Source organism: Puccinia triticina, chromosome 4A (assembly GCF_026914185.1).
Source record: "Puccinia triticina chromosome 4A, complete sequence".
NCBI classification, from domain to species: Eukaryota; Fungi; Basidiomycota; class Pucciniomycetes; order Pucciniales; family Pucciniaceae; genus Puccinia; species Puccinia triticina.
Window position 1 is genome coordinate 7,713,810 of NC_070561.1, and position 22,754 is coordinate 7,736,563.

General features: G+C 45.8%; 4 protein-coding genes across 4 annotated transcripts; 2 read left to right on the top strand and 2 right to left on the bottom strand.

Annotated features, from left to right (window-relative positions):
* Positions 1–730: 730 nt before the first annotated feature.
* On the bottom strand, positions 731–1,618 carry PtA15_4A817 (uncharacterized protein; the record flags this gene model as incomplete). The annotated part of the gene is made up of 1 exon (XM_053168740.1): positions 731–1,618. The coding sequence occupies one exon, from the start codon at positions 1,616–1,618 to the stop codon at positions 731–733; it is 888 nt and encodes a 295-aa protein (XP_053019919.1).
* Positions 1,619–1,665: 47 nt separating this feature from the next.
* PtA15_4A818 (uncharacterized protein) lies at positions 1,666–2,876 on the top strand (the record flags this gene model as incomplete). The annotated part of the gene is made up of 5 exons (XM_053168741.1): positions 1,666–1,718; positions 1,835–2,234; positions 2,317–2,359; positions 2,427–2,588; positions 2,671–2,876. The coding sequence occupies 5 exons, from the start codon at positions 1,666–1,668 to the stop codon at positions 2,874–2,876; spliced, it is 864 nt and encodes a 287-aa protein (XP_053019920.1).
* Positions 2,877–7,537: 4,661 nt separating this feature from the next.
* PtA15_4A819 (uncharacterized protein) lies at positions 7,538–9,584 on the top strand (the record flags this gene model as incomplete). Its single annotated transcript, XM_053168742.1, has 11 exons — positions 7,538–7,630; positions 7,694–7,756; positions 7,824–7,980; positions 8,078–8,422; positions 8,520–8,710; positions 8,789–8,929; positions 8,998–9,036; positions 9,108–9,118; positions 9,216–9,225; positions 9,325–9,342; positions 9,576–9,584. The coding sequence occupies 11 exons, from the start codon at positions 7,538–7,540 to the stop codon at positions 9,582–9,584; spliced, it is 1,077 nt and encodes a 358-aa protein (XP_053019921.1).
* A 2,221-nt stretch (positions 9,585–11,805) lies between these two features.
* On the bottom strand, positions 11,806–17,115 carry PtA15_4A820 (uncharacterized protein; the record flags this gene model as incomplete). Its single annotated transcript, XM_053168744.1, has 3 exons — positions 11,806–11,999; positions 16,135–17,008; positions 17,077–17,115. 3 exons carry the CDS (start codon positions 17,113–17,115, stop codon positions 11,806–11,808), a joined length of 1,107 nt encoding a protein of 368 aa, XP_053019922.1.
* Positions 17,116–22,754: the final 5,639 nt, after the last annotated feature.

Sequence of the window (22,754 nt, forward strand, 5' to 3'; positions counted from 1 at the left end):
GGATACCCGCAGCGGGTTCAAAGTGACCATCTCTAACGCACAACTTGCAGGCACTTTTAAAAGTTGGTGTTCAAGGCTTTTATTGAACACCAAATTTCAAAAAAACCTTCAAGCAGGCTTAGGGGATGTAGTACAGTGTGGCTTGCAGCACTTTTGCCAGTTGGTGTTCAAGACTGAACTTGAGCACCGACTTGCAAAAGTGCATGCAAGTTGCATCTGGCCAACTTTGAAACCCCCTACTTATATAACTTGAGGCTTCTTCCGCTTGCCGGGCGGTGATTCTGGGCAAGGTTTCTGCAAGCAAAAGTGCGCCTGCTTCCGCTTCCCGGGGCGGCTTCCTGCTTGGTGATCCCCTTCCCCAGCAAGCAGCTCGCCGCATAAGATTCCACATTCCCACTTACCGAGGAGGATTCTCCTCCAGAACACGGAGAAATTCTGCAACTCAATGCTCCCTGGTGAGCTGATGCATACATACCCAATTGTCTCATGTTTGCTTTTTCCTCACTGGGCAGCCACAGATGATGCGTTCTCAGCACGCCAGTGAGAAATCCCAGCGCGTACTCGCTCGGCGCTGAAAGGGTGGTAATGTAATGGCTCATCCAATTATACCTACTTTTTCACATTGGGTTGGGTTTTTTTTAGTTGTACATTCGTTAATTTTTAGCCTTTCTTGCAAATTGGCAACCATATTCATTTAACATTGTTTAGGCTATGCATTCAGGCTCGCTGTTCAGCCGACCATGCTGCGTTTTCGACCACGCATGCGGACGTTAGCCAGCCGTGCTTGGACGGCCTTCCAAACGTGTTGTGGCAAGCAGCTAGCATAAGCCTGGAGGACGATCTCGAAGAGGGGGGAGGAGTGTTTGAGGAGAGTGTTGTTTGGGTCGGAGTGGGTGGAGAGGAAGGCGCGTTCGAGTACGTAAAGATCGACGGCCTTGTCTTCGACCAACGCGGTTACCGAGGAGAGGCCGAAGTCGATCATCACCACCTCTTGGCCAGCAGTGTCCGTCTTGGCCTTCCGCAGCATCATGTTCGAGGTCGTCAGGTCGCCGTGGATGATGTCGGCGGAATGTAGCTTGGCGATCTGCGCGCCGACGTCGGCCAACAGACCGTTCATTTCCTCCCGCGATTGCGCGTGCTGTTGGTGGACGTGGAGCCATTCCCGAAGACTGATCCCCTCGATCCATTCGAGCATCAGCCAGCCTTGCTCCAGGTCGAGCCCTTTCAGAACCGGCACCCGGACGCCTGTCTTCAGCGCGCGCGTCAAGGATCGGGCTTCGAACGTCAGTCTGTTCTTCGTTAGTTGGCTGTCTAGGCTCGGATGTCGGTAGGTCTTCGGGAACCGGTACTTCAGTAGAACCGTGATCGCCGCGCGGCCTTCGGTTGCTTTGACGAGCTCGACTGTGTATACTTTGGCTTCGGCTCCCTGTTTGATCAGCGACGAGGATTCGAGTAGCTTATGGAAGTCAGCAGGCTTCATGTTGTTGATCTGGATGTCGTCGTCTTGCTTTGGTGGTGAATTTTGGGCAAGACGAAACCCAGCAAACACCCCGGAGCAGGGAGCGGTTCGGGTGGATCGGGGGGCGGGGGGTCCTTCGGGTGTTTGTACATTGTCCATTCGCAAAGACCTTCTTCTCGATATCCAACCACTCCAATCGACCGAGCATGTCTACCTGGGCTGAACAAGATATCCGGCTGGACCCCGCCATCCGAAACTGGTGAGTAAACGAAACACATCTCCGCTGCGAAAAACACCCTCTCTTGCCAGCTTATTGACCTTCCGTCTGTTCTGTTTGATTGCCAACGAAAAAAAAATCCAATTCGGGAAGCAAAGGGTCCTACTACCGATTACATTTGTGATGTTACTAGTCGGAATTCTACGCCACTATGCGATGCAACTGCTGCACACGGATCCGAAGCCACTCGGCCTGCGGCAGCTACGCGAACAACGGGCATTGATGCGCTCTGCATGTTTCAGGAACAACTGCAACTTTCTATCGCCTGCACGCTTCGAAGAGCGCCGGAACCGACTGATCGACGCTTTTGCAGAGGGCCATTACTTGAGCGACAGCAGCGGCACCAACTCGAAGACGGGAACCGATGGCACGCTGAAAACTGCCGGGAATAACAACGAGCTTCCTGCTAATCCTCCCAACCCTCTCGATCCTGCAAACATGGAAGGAATGATGGATGGGATGAAAAAGCAGATGGTGATGATGATCCCACAGACTGTGGTTGGTTTCATCTTCTTGGATGTTGGGCTGTTGGTCACTCAGTACATAGATTAAATGACTTTTTCTTACTTGTTCCTTGAAGATCATGGGTTGGATCAACGCTTTCTTTTTCGGTTTTGTTTGTGGTAAGAACTCTCAAGTCGCACAAATTATTAATCCTGGCTGATGATCCGCCATCTTGATCTATCCAAGTTAAACTACCATTCCCATTACCCAATGGATTCAAGCAGATGCTCCAACGAGGAATTGAAACCCGAGACATGGATATCAGTTGGGTCTCGTCACTATCGTGGTACTTTCTCAACCTGTTCGGGCTCAACTCTCTGTACAGACTCATCTTGGGAGACGGCAACGGTAAGTCAGATACATATCGATACTTGTGCGATTCGGAAAGTTAATTGGTGACTTCGTTCGGGTGTTTGCTCTCTCTGATTAGCGGCCGATGGTACGGCTTCTTTAGCGATGGGAGGAGCATCGAATATGGGGGCAGTGATGCCAGGACAACAGATGGACTACAAGAAACTCTTTCAGACCGAGATCGAGAACCTCAAGCTGATCGACCATCAGTACGTCTGTGACCCGATCCCCAATCTGCAGTTGGACGACATCGAGAGTAGGGTCTTGCAAATGTACCAAAACTGAGCCTCGAAAATGTGCGATTTGACGAAAACCACCGATCTCAACACACTGTGCTTGTCTCAACCATTGAGGGGCTCCTCCAACGGTTGCTTCACTTGTAAATTTTTGACACCAATAACAACGAACAAGGAAACGAAGTTGCAGAGCACTATGAGCAGGCTTAGCCTGGAGCACCCTAGAGAAGAAGAGTCGGGCGATTAGCGTGACCTCCCAGTCGAGCAAGGCTTGTGTACCACCGTCGGTCGGGCTGACTCCCGGTCGAACAAGACACGTGATGGTCGGTCGGACCGAGGCTTGCTGCCAGATCGCCTGTCGTGTCAGATCAAGAGGGCAGGTCGCCACTGGCCTGCGCTCATTGCCCCACATTGAGGCTGACGAGCGGGAATCAAAAAATGTGACTCAGCAGGAGGACAAGCTTGGCAAAGAATGTACCCCGTCACAAACCAACATTGATGGATGGAGGACCGAGGTAGCTATGCCATGGTGTTGTGATGAAGATAAATTTTTTGAAATTGTACAGCTTTCAGTAGCTACTGAAAAAGAGACGCCTGTTGGTCTCAACTGGGTTTTGGAGCATATAATTTCGCCCTGCTGCCTACAGTATTTCATCTGAGAAAAAGGGAGGCCAGTTAGGCTATAAATTGCTGCTACTGGATGACTTCCCGTGGGATCTGGCACCCTCCCAGATGCCGCTTTAGACTCGAAAAGTCTAGATTTTTGCAGGGAAATCTAGCTTTTGGGGCTCTAGATTGTTTCTGGGAGACTCCCAGATCTCGACGGGAAGTCATCCACTGCTTGGTTGCTCAATTCTACCATCCCAGCTCGCCCCTCATCATCATTTGTCTAAATTTCTACTAGAGACCAGCCAAGATAGCCATGCTTTTAACCAAGATCCTAGTTTCATTACAAATCTTGCATTATCATAGCATTTTGACACACCCAACTTCTTGCTCAAAACAGTTGGTTAAGAGATCAGAACACCTTGTGCCAGCAGTTGCCTGCGGCACCATTAAAGATGAGGCAGAAGGAGCAAAGTTGGATTGTGTGTCACTCTTTCCATCTTGCAGTTTTTTGAGATCACAGATCACAGAAAGCAAAACTTATATTCTAAACTCCAAAATTTGATATTTATTCTTCTGCAGCTACAATAGAAGTTGGACAAGCAGGTATGCAGGGCAAGATTTAAATGCTCCCTTTTTTATCTTTTGTATGCTGAAATTCAAGATTGGAGATTCCTTTGCAGCCCAAAAGAAGGAAGAATCAGCAGGTCAGTGCTTTGAGTTCAATAAAAACCAAATTACATACAAATGTCTCTGATACAAGGAAAGTCCTGAATTTTGATTCAGTTTCCTCAGCAGTTTGTGGAACATCTCAGATTGAGGAATTGCATCCTGATGAAAATTTAAGTGGTGAGATACTTTCCTTTTCCCCTTACACTGAGACCAAATGTAGCTGAATCAGTTTGACTGATTACAATGTAAAAAGATAAATTGAAAAAAATCCACATAAACACTTCAGGATCATATGAAGATCATTACATTGGAAAATTTATGAGTTTACTAGGAACTTGCCATGATAATTGGCAGTATTTTGATAAAATTGGAGACATTGGATTTATTTCATCTCACAATTCAAATGCAGATGCAGAAGCAGCTTTCATTTCAAGATTTAAGATTTTCCTGGAAGCTTTGACTCTAAAACAAAGGGAGATTCTATTGGAATTGTTAGGGGAGCTGAAATATATTTCAATCAAAGATGATTTTGCAGGCATAGTCTATAGACATATCCATCCTCAAAGGTATCAATATATATTCATTGAGAAGTTGAATGACTTACAAGAATCAATGGTTTGGGGAATCATAGAGAAGATTGGATATCTTCCAACAACCAAAAGCTAGAGCTTTCAAAGGGAAATTGTGAAATTTCCCATGTAAATTTTAATACCAATACCATAAAACAACCAGGTGAATTCAAAATTCAAAATTTAGATAAGATTAATCTTGAGTATCCTCAAGAACTGTTGGATAGGATAAAGAATGTGAAGTCCCTGGAAGAAGACGTGGATATGCGCATAGAATGGAAATCAAAATTATATGAAAATTGGGATCTCCAAGAAATACTCAAGAATTTCATTTCTACTTTGAAAGATACCAAAACCAAAGAAGATGTTTTGGAACTTTTGGAGTACTTAGATTGTTCATACAAACTTTGAGCATTTGAGGAAAGAAATCCAAAAGCCTTTTGGCTTCAAAACTTGAATACGGAGAGCTCCAATTCACTTCAGAGTTTGATCAATAAATCACTTGGTAGAGCTGCTTAACTGGATTTTTATTTTAAAAGGTGGAAAAAGTTGAAGAAGACTTTTGTTCTGTGACTAAAGTTGATCTTCTGAAATTGTATCATATTCTTGAAGGCTAGCTTTCAACTTAGTATTGCTTCTAGCTTTGAGTTAAAACACTGGTATTGTCCCTTTTATCCATGTTAAATAGAATTTAGGGTATTTCAAACTTGTTTTTATGAAAAAAGAAACCTCTAAAATCATAAGGCCCCATTTGGAGCCGATATAATCCAGGCAATATATGGCTTTTTTTGTATGACATCCTATGTGACATCTGATCAGGTCTGCCAAAACTTGATCAGATGTCACACGTTTCCACATTATATCACACAATTATATTGGCTTCAAATGGGGCCTAAATTCTCACTCTCCTAGTGCATCTCATACACAGTTTTTCTTTCCACTCAAAAAACCATCAGTTTTGATTTGAAGGAATACATATGTCTCTTTTTTTTTTAGTTTTCATCTTTTGGAACTCAGTGATCATAGCCAAATTGGATGCCACACTTTTTTTTCTTTTTATTCATTCAGTTTGAAGTATGATCTTGTTTCCAAACTTGACCCTGCATGTAGAGATGGCACTTGGATACCTGCTTGCAGGTACCCAGCAGGCGGTAAACCCGTCCAGCACCCAATGGTGAGGCCGGGGCTGGGAGGGTGTCCAAACCCAGTGAATTACAGGTTGGTACCTGCCTGGTTACAAGGTGCCATCACTATTAGTATTCATAAAGTAGAATTTCTTCATCAGCATGACTTTGATTGAATTTGAATTTGAGAATGAATTTTTTGAGCAGAGAATTTTGTACCAGTGGATTGTGAAAGTCAGTGGAAGAGAGAGGTGGTGATGGAATGTACAAGGCACAGCCATATAGTACAGAATAAAGTTGGACTCCAGGACTGGCAACAAAAAACAGATACAGATATAATTAGAGACATGCATTGCTATTAGTTACAACACAATGTTCAAAAAACTGGAGTGTGTGGTCTATATTCAAGGTCATTTTTTCTCTTTGATTCTTTAATGATGGTGGCTTAAAACTAGTACATATTAAGATTTCTTGTGCTTCTGAAAAAATCAGTCTTCTGTTTTTGTTGGTGGTGGTATTGAAATAGACACTGGAAGACTTACCACAGGATCTACACCCCCCTAACAGAATAAAATTTCACAGATTTGTCACCAACAGATCTACCAGGGCCTGGTAGATCAGACGTCTACCAGGCAGCACCATCAAACTGCTCTGACCTGTGACACACATACACACACCCAGTAATTCCAGTGTTATTCTGTTGGACAATCATTGAAGTGGCATTGGAGCAAGCAACTGGATCTAATACAGGTTTAAACCTGTTTACATGTTGTTTAACTACAGGAGGACAGATCTGTCAAGGCATCTTTTGGGTGCAGATCTGTAGAATTTCAGTCTGTGAGAGGGCGTAGAGCCCACGGGAAGTCTTCCACTTTTAGTTTTCCCACAGAATCAGATGAAGGGAGGGGGAGCTCCATTTTTTTTTTGGAAAAACAATGCTAAAAAAAATGAGGAGGTTGCTTTGGGTGGATGATAGGGATGGATTGAGAAGGCATCAGATAGATTCAACTTTTACCTTTTCTTGCTCAAAACATTTTGGGGTTTGTGGGGGACAAAGAGAACACCTGCCCTGTTTAATTTGTAACCTTTGGCCAGTGGCAGGCTATAACTTCTTGCTCTGCTTTGCATTTTAGAGTATCTGCGCAGTGGTTTCTAAAATCTCAAAATAGCGGGTGACTTCCCTTCAAGATCTGAAGGCCTCCCAGAAGTGATCTGGAGCCCCCACAGCTAGATTTACCTGTGAGAATCTAGACTTTTTGGGTCTATAACTTTACATCCCCAACTTTGAGGGTCCCAGATGTGATGGGAAGTCGTCCGTTGACTTCCCAAAAAGCTTTAGCAACCCGAAGTTTCGTTGTCTCTGTTGGATTGCACTGGTTGGCCATGAGTAGACTAGTGATTGTTGAGCTCGAGAAAGCCTCTTGAGCGGAGGATCAATTCAGGAGAACCCACGCGAGTGGATGTTGTTTGGCAGGGGCAGCCCTGCCTGTTGGATATCTAACGAAGCATTTGAATGATCTTTGGCAAACCAATGACCCGATCGAAAGATGGTGTTTTGCATATCTTGCGCCAACAAGTCTTGCTTTATAAAGGGAGGTCTGTGACATCCATCCTTATCTCTGAGACACCGGCCCCTGGTCTCTGTGACATCCCGCAGCCAAAGTTTCGCCAAGGAGAAAAAAAAAGAAAAAAAAAGAAAAAAAAAGAAAAACCAACGAGAACCACCGAGAACGACGACGATGACGAGCAGCCAGCCGAACAGATCGAACCTCGAAACCGCAAACGCACTCAAGAAACAGCTCACGGCAGCAATCAGCGCATCAAACGAGAAGGTGCGAACAACCCAAGTCAACCCACACCACACGAAATGCTGATCTTGATCGGTGCTTTATCAGGAAATCAAAGAATGTCTCGAGCGCATCAAAAAGGAGGTCATCCCCAGCGAAGATATTATCCGAGTTGAGTCACCCTTTTACATATTATTTTCATCAATCGCGTCTGATCCTTTGCCGCCTTTCCCATCAGGCAACCAAGATCGGAATCACCGTCGGAAAACAGAGACAGAACGCGAATCCAGAGATTGCTAAGCTGGCGAAATCGATCATCATCCATTGGAAGAGTCACATGAAGAAAGAGCCCTCCGCATCCCAATCCTCTTCCAAAAACAACAACCCCGCCGGAAGTTCAGTCACCTCCCATACGATCTACACCCTGCGAACGAGTCCCCCCTCCCATGAGAAAAATGCAATTGAGCTGACGGTTTTGGTTCCGTGTAACAGGCCCGAGTCTTTCGAGTTCGCAGCATTCTACTCTCAAGTCGCCTCGTCCAGACCAGTCCTCCGCCAAACCAACAGCCCTCACGAGCCCCGCCAAGCCGCCACCCCCGACGAGCTCCTCCACGACGACCTCGAGCACCGCCCAGAACGCCTCCTCACAGCCGGCAACGGGCTCCTCTCAGCCGAAACCCACCCCCCAATTCTCTGCGAATAAGGTCAAGAGGACGGGCCCTCGGAGCTCGAAGACGGAGGACCCTGGGTTGAACTTCGAGCTGTATAAGGACGAGAAGGTCCGGAACGGGAGTCTCAAAGCCGTCTTCGATGCCTTGATCTTCGACTCCGATGCGCGTCAGTTCCTTCCCCCCTCCCCCCTCCCCCCCCCCCCCCCCCCCCACACACACACACACACCCAGATAACTGACTTTCCCCCTCTGGATCGATGTAGCCGCCGATCTGATACACGATAGAGCCAAGGCGATCGAATTCGAGGTCAACAAATCCCACGACTCGGCCGGCTACAAGAACAAAATGCGCTCGTTGATCTTCAACCTGCGTGACAAGAACAACCCGGGGCTCCGCGAATCCGTTGTTTCGGGCGAGATCTCGGCCAGCAGACTATGTGTCATGGGCCCACAGGTGAAGCCCTTATATGTCCATACACACTCTCGATAAATTAGGGGAAAGAAAATGTGATGTTTTTGTGGGTGTTTGTAGGATATGGCGAGCGAGGAACGCAAAGCCCAGGACCGCAAGTTGGCCGAGGAGAACCTCTTCAAAGCCCGAGGAGCCGGGCCTCAGCAGGCGGAAACAGACGCATTCAGATGTGCCCGGTGTGGCCAGAGGAAATGCACCTACGTATGCCCTTCTTTCTCCGCCTTGTTCGGTCGTGTATGTGTGCTGATGTGGCGCATCGCGAGTTCTAGTATCAAATGCAGACCCGGTCGGCTGATGAACCTATGACTGTAAGCTCCCCCTTCTTCCTTCTTGTTGGTATCGGGCCGTGGTTGCTGACGCTTTCCTGGCTGTTTTCTAGACTTTCGTCACGTTGAGTCCCTTTTTTATCCTCTATAATCCAATAAAAAAACTGACGTTTTCTAACAAAAAAATCGATGGCGGTATGCGATTGGAAACGTTGATACAGCTGTGTTAATGTGCGCTTCTTCTACTTTTTTTTTCTTTTGGAAACCAAGATGGATCAAAGATGACTGATCTTCATTTTCTTTCTTTATCGGGGGCTTCTTTGGGCACAGTGTAATTGTCGCTGGAAGGTCTGTTTTCTGTTTTTTTGCGGGTGTTTCTGGGGGCGTTTACGCATACTAACGTTCTTTTTTCCCCTCGTTTGGCACTTCTATTTATTCCTCTCACATCATTTTCCTAACCACGTTGTTCTTCCCATCCACAAAAACACACAACCACCCCGTTGTTTCTGGATTGTTTTGTTTGGCGTCGTCTCTTCTTATCAATGTGCTCTATCGTGCTTGGGGGATGGTCTGGGCGACAGTTTTCTTGAACACACATCCACCCACCCTTCTCCATACAAACAAAAAAAGACCTACACTAATAAATAATTGATGAAAGTATATATATGCAAAAAGAAAAAGAAAATGTACATATTCGCTGCGTGCATGTATCTTGGCTCATTTGATTTGGTTGAATGTTTGTTGTGTTTGATTGTTGTGATTGTTTCATGGATTGTGTGACTTGCAAGTTTATCTATCAACGCATCCATCTGGCTGGAGATGGATTGTTGGCTATCATTAGACAAGAAATTGTAACAAGTCATCAGTCCTACTGGCATGTGCTCTTTTTTCTCTGCTTCCACTGAACAAAAAGGCAACTTAGTGACACTGCAAAAAAAAACACTTGTAATTTCATAATTGTCTTTTAGGCACAGTCACTGTACAATCTGTGCAGTCACTGGGCATTGAAGCTTGGTCAATTAAACCCTTTGAGAAAGGTTGGAGTCACACCACAAGCCTCCCTCAAGTCCCTGCATGTCAACTGCTTACAGTTGACCCAGTTATTTTGGCAGTGTACACACAAATTTGTAAGCTCAATTCTGAAGGGGTCCTGATGACCATCCCAGAAAATGTTCAGGGCATCTCAAGCCCATCTTCTCAGTGAAAAAAAAATGCAAGTTTTAGTACAAAAAAAAAAAAAAGCTACTAGTGCCAGGACCAAAAAAAGCTCAACTTTGAACTAGCAAAGTTATGGAACCTCAATGACTAGCAGGGAACCCATACTTAGCTAAGTCCCTCCTGGGCGCAAAGCAACCACCTCCAAAGGAGGGACTTGGGAATTATTGAAGTTTTTTTGGCCTGACAAGTTTTTTGAATTTGGCAGGGAAAAATTGAAAACTTGAATGACTTTTTAACCACACTAGGTAGAGTGGCATGGAAAAGATGAGAGCAAAGGCCTTCATCTTGCCTTTCTCCTCACCAATTTTGGGACCATCCTTTTCCATCTTCCCTCCAAAATGGCCGGCATCCCAAGTCCATCATTTAGCATTTTTGTCTGGCCGCATGGGGCCGCAAAATGCATACCTCCGCATGGGAAAAGACTGAAACTCAAATTCCTTGGGTTGTTTGGTGGCAACAAATTGGTTAAAAAACAAAAGAAAAATTCTACAATGTAGCTGAGCTTCTTGGCTACAATTTTTTTTGGATGAGTTTTGGCAAAGATATGGCCAAACAAAGAAGGTGTACTTCTGCATACCTCTCACGCCAAACAATACCATTGCTTCATAAGTCCTTTGGAGGAGGGACTTAGTTAAGTTTGCAGGGAACCCTCACTTAACACAGGTCCCTCACTTGAGAAGGCCCTGTTACAGCCTCAGCTGAGCCTCCAAACCTAACTTGAAGATTAGGTTTAGAGGCTTAGCCCAGGCTGTGGGCCATTTCCACCCCACAGGAGCACAGAATTCAGCAATTTCATCAACATTTTTTTACAATCATTCACACACATGAATGTCTGAACCAATTCCTGTCTAGTTTTCATTCTCAGGACCATGCAAGTTGTCCCATCTTTCTACTGTTCACTGAGTTGCCATATCTAGCAGCCAGATGCTATCAGAACTATTGTGTTCCTTCTGTGAAACCCATACACTACACTACACTACACAGTGCACTACACCGCCACACATCATAGCTCAAAAATAGCATCCCAATTCAATCCCCACCGCTTTAGGTTTATTGACTATCACTTGAGCTTAAAAACTCAATTCCAAGACCTATTCTAAGTTACCTTGGGATTCTAGTCAATGACTTAAAGTGCCACAAAGTGAACCAGGCAATGAATGAATGAAATATAATGATTGAACTACAATACTAAATAAAAATAAGTGATTAAAGAAGGGTGACAACAAAGACTATTACTCAGGGTTTTAAGACTACACAAGGCTACCATGCATGTCCAATTCAATCAATAAATCCAGCTACAATCCAGCCCTGCAGAAGACCATCTGCGTGAGTATTTGATGGCGGGGGGTAGATGACAGATGCATGTGTAGTGGGCAATGGGGGTACATACCTCTCAATTGCGTTGAGACTGAGCTGCTCGTCTAGGTCCTCATAACCTGCCACTGCGGCTGAGGTGAGCGCGGGAAAAAGACCCTCTTCCTTGGGTTTGGCGCCGCCAAGTTGAAGCCTCCTGCCTAACGTGTCAAGGGGCGCCACTGCGAAGGAATCAATGGTAGGGATTTCGTAATCTTCTGTGACTAGATCCCCCTCAATCTAGTCGAGGCGGAGATGCGCGTCGATGGCCTCATAATCCTCCACTGCGGATGAGGTGAGCGCGGGAAAGAATCCCTCTTCTTTGGGTTCGACACCGTCAACGGTAGGGAATGTGTCTTCTTCTGTGAGTAGATCCCCCTCAATCTGGTTGAGGCGGAGCTGCTCTTCGATGGCCTTATAATCCTCTACTGCGGCTGAAGTGAGCGCGGGAAAGAGACCCTCTTGGCAAGGGTGGGCCGCCAAGCTACACTACGCTACAGGGCCACTTAGTGTTAGCGTAGCGGCAAAAAGCGCCCGCCCATTTTGAGTAGCGTTAGCGCGCTGTTAGCGCCGCTACGCTGCGCTACGTTTCAGCGGCGCTAACAGCGCGCCAATTTTTTGTTAGTGTTAGCGCGCCGCTACAGTGGTGATGTGATGAATGATGCCCTTTTCTTTGAAGTATGCTTTGAACTCAGTGGAGCAGAACTCCCCGCCCCCATCAGTAACAACATTGATGATGTTTTTGCGATGAAAATTTGAGACTTCATTGACATAAAACTTAAATTTCTCAAAAGCTTGTGATTTGTGAGAGAGAATAAAAACATGTTTATGCAACGAGAAAGAAAAGCCTGAGATTGAGACAGAGACTGCGCCGGAACCGCTGGCGGAAAATGCATCTGTAGAGCACCACAACCACTCCTATATGTCGCGTGATCAGGACTAGCAGACGGACCCGAGGCTCGAAATAACGCCACTATGCTCCGGATCGGGCGAGTTGGATCAAAAGGAATTAGAGCTCCACTCGGAAGGAAGTAGTTGTGCCCCTTCTGATCAATGAGGCCGCCTTCTTTGTCCTTCTGAAGCGCATCGCAGCGGGCCGTGCCATGGCCTTCCACGTGACAATAAAAGCAAATCACTCGTTTTTTACCGGCGGAGGCGGAGGCGGGGGGAGAGGAAAGAACCCTCTTCAGTCGCTGCTCCAAAGACTCAAGCTTTTCTAGGCGGTCGTCCAACAACCGCAGCATCCTTGAAACTTCATCTACAATAGACGACAGTCGAGTCGGCGGGGTCACAGGGACAGGATCAAATTTTCTAGGGGATTTGATAGTTGGGGTAGTCTGTTCTAGCAAAGCTTCCTCCGCTGCCGCGCGGATGTCCTCGAAAGGCGGGAATTTGAAGAACTTTTCGCTGACAAACATCAGCTTGTTGCTCTTGAACAGGATGAGCTGAATCTTCTCTTGAAACTTTGATGAAAAAGCCTGATAAAAACACGAGCGGATCTCGTCGACCGTCTTGATAAGTCCTTTCCGCAGCAGTCCAGACTGAATCGGATCCCAAACTCTCTGGAATGCTTCATATTCCACGGCATCAGAGATTCCACCTTTCCGCACCCAAGACTGGATCACCGCGTCCAGGTCGCACCAGGATACCATCTTCAATCCGAGAAGCTCCGGCTGATCCTCAAAATTGCAGAGGGGGAGATGAATGCGGGGACGATGACACTAAAAGAAAGATCGGAACGTTCCTCGCGGTGTGAGAACTCCTTTGGGACGGGTGGCAGTTCTGTGAGGGGGAGATAACAAATATGATATTTGCAGTTAAGCAATATTTATGTTACGGGTGGTTTGAAGGACCTGCCCCTCTATTGTACTACACAAGGATTCTGACAACAAAAATTTATTTATTGTTGTGGCAAAACCTTGATAGAGATCACTATGTGCAGTAGTCTCTATCAGACTTAGATCAAACAATGTAGATGATGTGCAATGACACAAGCTATTTAAGAACCTGATTATGATCACAGGTGTTGGGTGAGTGGATGTTTGAGATCACACTGTTAAATGAATGAGTGACTGGTTGGTTGGTGGTTGCTATTCACATGCTGAATTCAAATGAGGGGGGAGGAAGGGCTCCTTATATAGTCTATCTACAAGGCGGCCAACTTGTGGTTCTAGCCCTAAGTCTAATTGAATATGCATAAAAATATGGCCAACTTGTGGTTCTAGCCCTAACTCTAATTGAATATGCACAAAAAATATGACCCAGTTGTGGTTGGCTCTAATACCATATTATGTACTACCAATGTACTACTATACTATGTACTTATGTTGGATGAAAAACCATTTAACCAAAATAACTTGTGACTGAGTGGAGCTATCCTAGTGGTTCAAGTGAGTGACTAGGGGTTAAATGACCTTCAGAATCTAATTATGCAATAATGAATCTAAGAATATATCTCCTTCTCATGTATTCAACCATCACTTTATGTAATTTGATACTTGAAACAGATTTGGCACACCACAGCGGCTCACGTATGTGGCAAATGTAATGCTTTGATAATGCGTAGAAGAGCCTCGGAGGTGCTACTAGTGGAGGGGACTTACTTTTATACCTCTGTGCCCCGCTGGTAACACAAATCCTGAGCAGTCGGGTCCTGAGAAGATTGAACTGGATTGAATTCTCAGCAGTCTTGAATTGATGAATTCGGGAATCCTGAGAGACTTGGCTTGTGGGTGGAAGAGGGATCTTGCGCAAGAGCTCGTAGCCTGGGGGATTGGATGAAGACTCGGATGGCTTTGTAGACGACTTCGAAACGTCTGACAGCAAGATTCCCCCACCAGAGAGGTATACAAGCTGGAGGGCTCTTCAAATGATGGGAGGGACTTGGTAGGCTGTCTAGATGATCGGCAGGGCCAATTGGGGCTCGATAGATGATCTGGGATGGTCCGGTCGCCTCTCGAGGTTGGTGGGGAGGTCTTCAGACTCCCTGGTTGCTGCTACCAGAAGGAAGGCAAGAGGTGAGCCGGCGAGCGATCCGTCTGGGAGCAATCGAGTGGACTTGTATAGATCGGCGGAGGGAGGAGAGCTAAAAGATTGTTCCGGGCTGGCTATTCGTGCTTTCCAATTGGTCGGCCGCGCAGAAGAGCAGCTAGAGATCGAGATTGAAAACAAAGAGACACAATTTGAACAATCCGCCTGGGCTTGATCTTCTGAGGCTGTTCGGGTCCTGAAACGATCTCGGAACAATCCTGAAACAACGAGGAAAAGGAGAGCCGGAGCCTAGACAAGGATGAAAGATAGTACGGCGAGGTTCACGTATGTGGCTGAAGTGATGCTTTGACGGTGTAGAGAGACCCTGGAGGCACACAACTGGAGGGAACGTACTTTTGTTCCTTCCTGCCTCGCAAAATACCTAAACACTCCTCCACTAATGCAGATGAACACCTCGTCTTCCTTGTGTGAACCACGGTCTTGATCCTCGAGCAATGAGACGAAAATCCTGAGAACGTCCGCGCGGAATATCCACCAACACAGGCCGTTTGCGCTGTCCGATTGGTCGTCTTGCGTCCAACTCAACGAGAATCCTGACAGATAGCGAGCAGACTGAGTCTTGATCTTCAAAGAAAGGGATCTGGAAGTTCTGAACAGAGGACTCTTCAGCAAAAAGGTAGCTAAGAAAAATCCCGAATAAAAGTAAAGAGATCCTCAATTAATTGATCGCCGTCCGTCTCAAAATCCTGAGGCGAGACTGTAAATCTTGAGGTCGCTGGTTCGATCCCGGCTCGGGGGACCAAATGTGGAACTCCTACCATGCCAGGCGGTAGGCAGAGCGTCGAGGGGAAAGGTGCTGTTGAGGCTGCCCTCGTGGTGGTCCGGATGAAGAGCAATGAGGATCAGAAAGTGATAGCGTTGGGGGGGGATTTTTGAGAGACGACGGGGATGGAATACCGTCGGCGGTGGTTGGTTTGTTAAGGATCAGATGATGATAAGGGATCAGGATCAGAGATAAAGGATCAAGAATAGTGCTGGGGATACTGCCAGCGGATCAGAAAAGGGTGATGGAATTTCTCTTGGATCAGAGCAAGTCCCATGCCGTCCCATCCTCCAAGTTCGAACTCGAACTTGGACTCTGGGGAGTGACATGTCACAGGACATGTCATCACATCCCTAACTACAAACATCAAACAAGAAAAGAGGAAAAGGAAGAAACACCACAACACTCAAACAAGAAACAAACCATAATAAGAAAGGAAGAAACCAAGGAAAGGAACAGAAAGAGCAAAGGAGAAAAACAAACAACACAAACAACCAAAACAAAACCCACATGACTCATGTGTTAGGACCAAGAAAGGAAAAGAAAGAATCTGGGAGGGATTTAGAATCTTGAGGAAGTGAGAAAGTGAGGGAGGGGATCATCTTGAAGATGAATCTTGAGGATCTTGAGGCTGAAGGGTCTTGAGAGGCTGGATAATTCTTCTCTTGAGGATTTTCTGATGAGTGATCTAAAATCTTGAAATCTTGATCTTGAGGCCCTGTACCAGTTTGACCACCACAGCGCTGGAAAGAGACCCACTTCCTGGGGTTTGGCGCTGTCAATGGTAGGGAGTGTGTCCTCTTCTGCGATTTGATCTCCCTTGATCTGGTTGAGTTGCAGCTGCTCGTCGATTGCCTTATAATCCTTGACTGCGGCTGAGGTGAGCACGGGAAAGAGTCCCTCTTCCTTGGGTTCGGCGCCGTCAACGGTGGGGAATGTGTCCTCTTTTGTGATTAGATCCTCCTCGATCTCGTTGAGCCGGAGCTGCTCGTCGATTGCCTTATAATCCTCGACTGCGGCTGAGGTGAGCACGGGAAAGAGTCCCTCTTCCTCGGGTTCGGCGCCGTCAACGGTAGTGAATGTGTCCTCTTCTGTGATTAGATCCTCCTCAATCTCGTTGAGCCGGAGCTGCTCGTCGATGGCCTTGTAATCCTCCACTGCGGCTGGGGTGAGGTCTGGAAATGAACTATCTTCTTTGGGTTCGGAGTCGTCGAGTTGAAGCTTCTCGGCTAGCGCGTCAAGGACCGCCATAACCGAGGAGGAATCAAAGAGGGGAAATGGACTTTCTTCCGTGAGTAGATAACCCTTGACCTTGTCGAGCCAGATCTGCTTGTCAATCTCCTCATAATCCGCCACTTTGACTGGGGTGAGGGCGGGAAAGAGACCCTCCTCCTCGGGTTTGGCGCCGGCAAGTTGAAGCTCCTCGTCTGACGCCTCAAGCACTGCGGCGGAATCACAGGTGCGAAATGTGTCCACTTCCGCGGCGCCCGCTGCTGTGGCTGAACCAATTGGGGGGCCGCCAGCCGGAGAATGGACCGGTTCGCCAGCGGACGTTTGCGGTTCATTACAAACCCTGGACCGGCTGTGGTTGGGCGGTTTGAGTGGGGTGGCGATGAGCTCAAGGCAGACCTGCCAACAACCATTTTTTTCAATTAACTAATATTTTGTACCAGCAAGTTCTCAACTTCAGGCCTGACTTTACCGTCCTTAGAGCGCTGGAAGAAGCCGGGGTCCATGATACTTGAGTTTAGAGCATCTCCACCCGGGGAGGTAAACCGGGTTGCTATCCCGCGTTTACCAACCCGAACCCAAAAAACACCACCCACCCGGGGTGGCAAATGAGTTTCTATTTTGCCTCCGGAGGTAAAAATCGGCATTGGGTTGCTACATATGGCAACCCAATAGCAACTCGATAGCAACTCCTCCTGGCTCATCCCCCCTCAACACTCATCAACTCAAGTGCATAGACATGTCATACAACAACCCATAAGGTAAGTTTTACATCAACAAGTAAAAAAAAAAAAAATCAACCTATGAGAGCTATCAACGACTGTATTCCAGTCATTGAGAGCTTGACTATTGACGACTGGCTTTACAGGTCATCGAAAGCTTCGCCAGCTATACCGCTCACTAAGAGCTTTGTAAAGCTCTTGATGACCGGTATAACCGGTTGTCCATAGCTTTGCAAGCTATCGATGACCGGTTCGAGAGCTTGCAAAGCTATGGACGACCAGCTATACCAGTCATCAAGAGCTTGCAAAGCTATGGACGACCAGTTATACCGGTCATTGAGAGCTTGCAAAGCTATGGACGACCAGTTATACCGGTCATCGAGAGCTTGCAAAGCTATGGACAACCAGTTATACTGGTTCCATAGCTTTGCAAGCTATCAACGGCTGGATATAAAGGTCATCGATAGGTTTGCAAGCCATCGACGACTGGTTTTAACGGTAATCAATAGTTTTGCAAGCTATTGAGGACCGATTATAATGGTTGTCAATAGTTTTCACTCAACAATTGGTCATATCATCAATAGCTTTGCAAGCTATCGACGACCGGTTATAATAGTCATGGATGGCTTTGCAAGCTATCAATGACCATCTACATATATAGGGCTTTTAATGGGTCATGAAGGAGTGTGTTGGGGTGCTTCCGTATGTAAATATTATAGCAACCACGGGTGCGTGCCAGAGCCGCGCGGGTTGCTATATGCAAAACATGAGTTGCCATTGCGGTGTTTTAGCAACCTGAGTTTACCTCTCCGGGTGGAGATGCTCTTAGGGTGCCAGTTTGCAAATTTGTTGATTCCGATGTTTGATTGGTTTGGTTGGCTTGTCATTTTTCTCTTAAGTCTGTGACCCGGGGTTCGGGACGGGGCATGAGTGTCAGCCCGGGACCCAACCCCCAGACCCCGGATATGCCGGCACCCTGAAGCCCCGGGTCATGATACTTTTTTTTCTTGCCAGTAAAATGACGTGGGCATCATCCCATTATGTTTCCACTTAGGGCTTCAGTGGCCCAGAGACCTGCCCGTTGGAGTTGAGAGTCTGTACATCCGTAGTCCATCAGCCTATTGTCCTCTGCTAATACACTTGAAAATCCAATAAATATAGTTCTGTATAGCATACCTCCCGCCCCGGACCAGTTAATAGGCTTTCAATCTAGATATAACTAAAGAAATAGCCTCTGGGGGCCAAAAAAACCAGTACAAATTTCTGTCAATGCAAGTAACACCGGCTTCAATATCCTGTACAAATTCTGTCATGCAAGTAGCACCGGCGTTGATGTTCTTTTTGTACTGACAAGTCCGTTCAACCCTGTTCATGCAGCTTTGGGTGAGAGACATCACCGTTTGGTTTGAACCAGACTGCTTGATCAACTTTCAACTTTGAACAGACTCCCCTAGACTCCCTCTTCCGTCTCTGAATCAGCACGGCAGCAGTGATTGTTTGAATGGACTCCCTCAGTTCCGTCTCAGAATCCGTCCAAGCAGTGATCTGCTGGAACAGAATGATAACTTTGTACTGCATGCCTGCCTGCTCCCTTCAACGGACTTGCTGGGGTTTGTTGACCCTGTTCATTGTGCAAAGCTATTTTATCTTTTAGCTTAGCGTCAGCGCAGATACGCGCAATTGCACTGACGCTACACTAAAATATAGCACATTTGCACTGCGCTACGCTACACAACGGTCAATAGAAGGTGTTCCTGATGTGTAATACCTCCTTGGAGCTTAAAAATTTTTCTAGAGAGTGTATTCTTATGGCAGAAAAAATTTAGGGCTGTTTGGAGCACCATAGATAAGGTTTTGGGGGTTTGCCTTAGTAGGAAATCCGCCAAATTATCACCCTGGCTACACAGGGTCTCCCTAAGGAGTACTAGTGTTGTGAAGCTTAACATTGTTTTAAAGAGTTTATTATTATAACAGAAAAAAATTGGGGCTGTTTGGAGCACTGTAGATAAGGTTTTGGGGGTTTGCCTTAGTAGGAAATCCGCCAAATCCACCCCCCAGCTACAATTAATGCTGTGAAGTTCACAATATTCTCTAAAGAGTGTATTCATATTGCTGTAAAACCTTTAGGGTGTTTGGGTACAACGGTGACAAGATATAATTTTTTTGGACTTACTTTGCGCACTGCGGGTGAAGTTCACAACTTTTTCAAGATTTTTTTTGACCAATCAATAGACAGGCTTTTAATTGGCCTCTCTGAATTTTTTGAAGCATTCTTCTGTGTTAAAAAAATCATGAAAAACTAGAACAAAAGTAGGATGTGGGGGCCTTAAAAACAAGGTTCCCATTGCCCAGAAATTCCAAATATTTTCTTGGACTTGCTTTGCACACTGCGGAAAACTCTTTGCGCACTGTGGGGGTTGTCGTCTCAACGTCCAGCCCCCAGCCCCCAGTGCGCTGTAGGACTCGTGTGGGACACTAAATATAATTTGGTGAAATATCCGCTGGGGGGGAAATAAATTGCTTAATAGGTTGAAAGGCTATTACAACTTACGGGTGTTTTGAAAGACCTGCCCCTCTAATAATACTATGCAAATATCTAAGAGTCTTGTAATCAATATTTATAAAGATACGGCTGATTCCAAGATAGATCTTACTTTCATATAGTAATCTCTATCAGACCTAGATCACTTGATTCAACAGGCTAGCAAATCTGTTATAACTTCTTTGCTCGCAGGCAATATATTTACTTTTTTATACTCGTACTACACGTTACTAATATGCTGTTTAATGAGAACTTGTTGCTGTGTTATGCTTGGTTCTACTACTGCCAAAACACTAATACTGCTACTAAACTTCTACACTACTTGTACTAACCACTAATACCACTAATAACCACACTGCTGACTAAACTACCGTATGTGACCAAACCTCTGTAGGCTGATCCTAACTAAACTAACTAACCACTTGTGACCAAACCTCTGTAGGCTGATGGCCAAAAGTCTGATGAGGGGAGAAAGGGCCTCCTTATATATTGAAGGGTGAGAGATTTTTGCTCCAGGAAAGCTCCTCATGAGGGATTATTGCTGCAGGGGATCTCAACTACCCAGCCTCTCATGCATGTACTGCGCTGCATGTACAAACAACGAGGGGTTTATGCTGCAGGAGACACTCAACTACACAGCATCTGCATGCGTGTGCTGCACTGCCTTACAAACAATGAGGGATTTATGCTGCAGGAGACACCTCCTGTACATCCTATCTACCTGCACATGATGTGCTAGATGTACAAACAATGATGGATTTATGCTACAGGAGACACTTCCTGTACAGCTTATCTACCTGCATATGCTGTACTATATGTACAAACAATGAGGGATATGTGATGCATGAGGCGCTTGAGCTACACAGCACTTTCATGCATGTACTGTGCTACATGATGTCATGTGTTGCTATGCAACCAAGCCACCTTCCATCCTCTTCCACACACTCTGCATCCACTGTCTAACCTGTCCCATCCCCAATGTTGGGGGTCAAAGCCTCTCCTCCCATCTTTCTCCTTCTTCCCTTCTTCCCCCACACCGTATTACACACTCCCTCTACTATAATACCTCTGCAATGGGCTTTTGGCATTGTCACGCATATGGAACACCACAGCGCTCTTCTGCCATGGCTCTTTGCGCACTGCATTTCCCCCTGAAAAATCGGCTTGCATTTCTTGAAATATTTTTTGATGAATCAATAGAATGGCTTTTTATGATCCCCCAAAAAAATAATCAAGTCATTTAGGGGTCTCCTTGAGCCTAGAGAAAATTGACATGAAAAAATCATATTTTAACGCAACAAGCATTTAAAAAGCCACTTCCTGCAACCCAGTAGCCACAAAAACTTAACAGTACAATAATGCATGTGAAATTTCAAAACCTGATAATTTTCAGAATTTTGACCAGCTTTCTTGTAGCTCAAATAGGTATTGCGTTTATTATTTTGCGTATATGTATAACTTTTTTGTTACACACACCAAAGGCACAAAATTTGAGAGCACAGAGAAATATGCTTCAAATGAATTCCCTGAACTTCCTAGCAATAGTGTGTAATTATAAAATGAGAGATAAGGGGTGCGCGGCAGGCTTAGTAGGAAAATTACTGCTAACTGTGTAGCTTGTTTGTTACACACCCAAACAGTCCCAAAATTTCAGAAATGTTTTCATTGTGGATATTCTCCGCGCCATAAATTTCTTGGCAATAGTGTGTCATGATAACATGAAATGTAGTGTGGCGGGCTTAGTAGGGGGTGAAGGGAGACCAGAAGGGAAAGGAATACAGCAATGGCAACAATATGGGCAGGTGGGATTGGAGCAATATAACTATGTATGTAGGCAAGCTGATTGCTGGAAAAGAGGCCAAAGCCAATTGTGGCCACACATTATTTTGATTTTGGAGGTGATTGGAAATACAGAAATATGGAGTATCTACACTGGAGAAAATCAGGAAAAATCAGAAAAACCCTTGGACCCAGACAAAATTGTGAAAAAGAATCAGGCTGTATCAATCCAGACCTCCCAAAATTCCTTACAGGTATATGCCATCTGCAAATGTATCTACCATATTTCCCAGAGAAGTTTTTGATCCACCTTTTTTTGGTTTGATCATGAATCAAGCACATTTACATGTTACAAAAGTTGGCCCAGAATAAATCTCATCATTGGATAGAAATGGGCATCTTCATGACATAAAGACATGGTCCCCTCCAACTTATCACTAATTCAACATCTGATCAACAAATCCATTGTTCATACATTAGGCTACATTTATTTTTGGGATAATGTAAAAAGTTACACAAGGGTTATGGGTAACTCTAGCATGAATTCAGTCACTGGGTCTGTTGGAATTACGGTATGACACTCTGTAGGAAGTGCCACAGATTGCCCCCTGGTGTGTGTTTTATTTAGCCCCTGTGCAACCCCAGTTTTGCAGGCAGCTCAATACAGTAGAATGCCACATTCAACTGTAGTTGGTCAGAAAAACAAAGAAAACCAAGGAGGGTGGTATACCATTTGGTCTGTCAGGCAGACACATTGAAATTGTGTCTTTGGGCTAAACAATAGTGCATGGTCACGTCATGTGCAGCATTGGGTTGATTGGGCAGGGGGGGGGGGGTTGTGTGGAGGAGCGGCCATATTAGAGATGGCCGCTGTGAGCCACGGTAACTGCAAACGTTTCCGGAAAATATTGAACACCCACACCCACTGAGGCAGTTGGAGCAGGTACCTGCAGGTACCTGCCATTGAATGCCCCTCTCCACCGGTCATGGAGAGGGTTGAACAGTCCTCAATGAGTGTTTACACGGTCTCTTGATGACAGGGAAAACCAGTAATCAAGAGACTTTATACTTTCTCTTGATGACCAGTTGGAACTGAGGATCA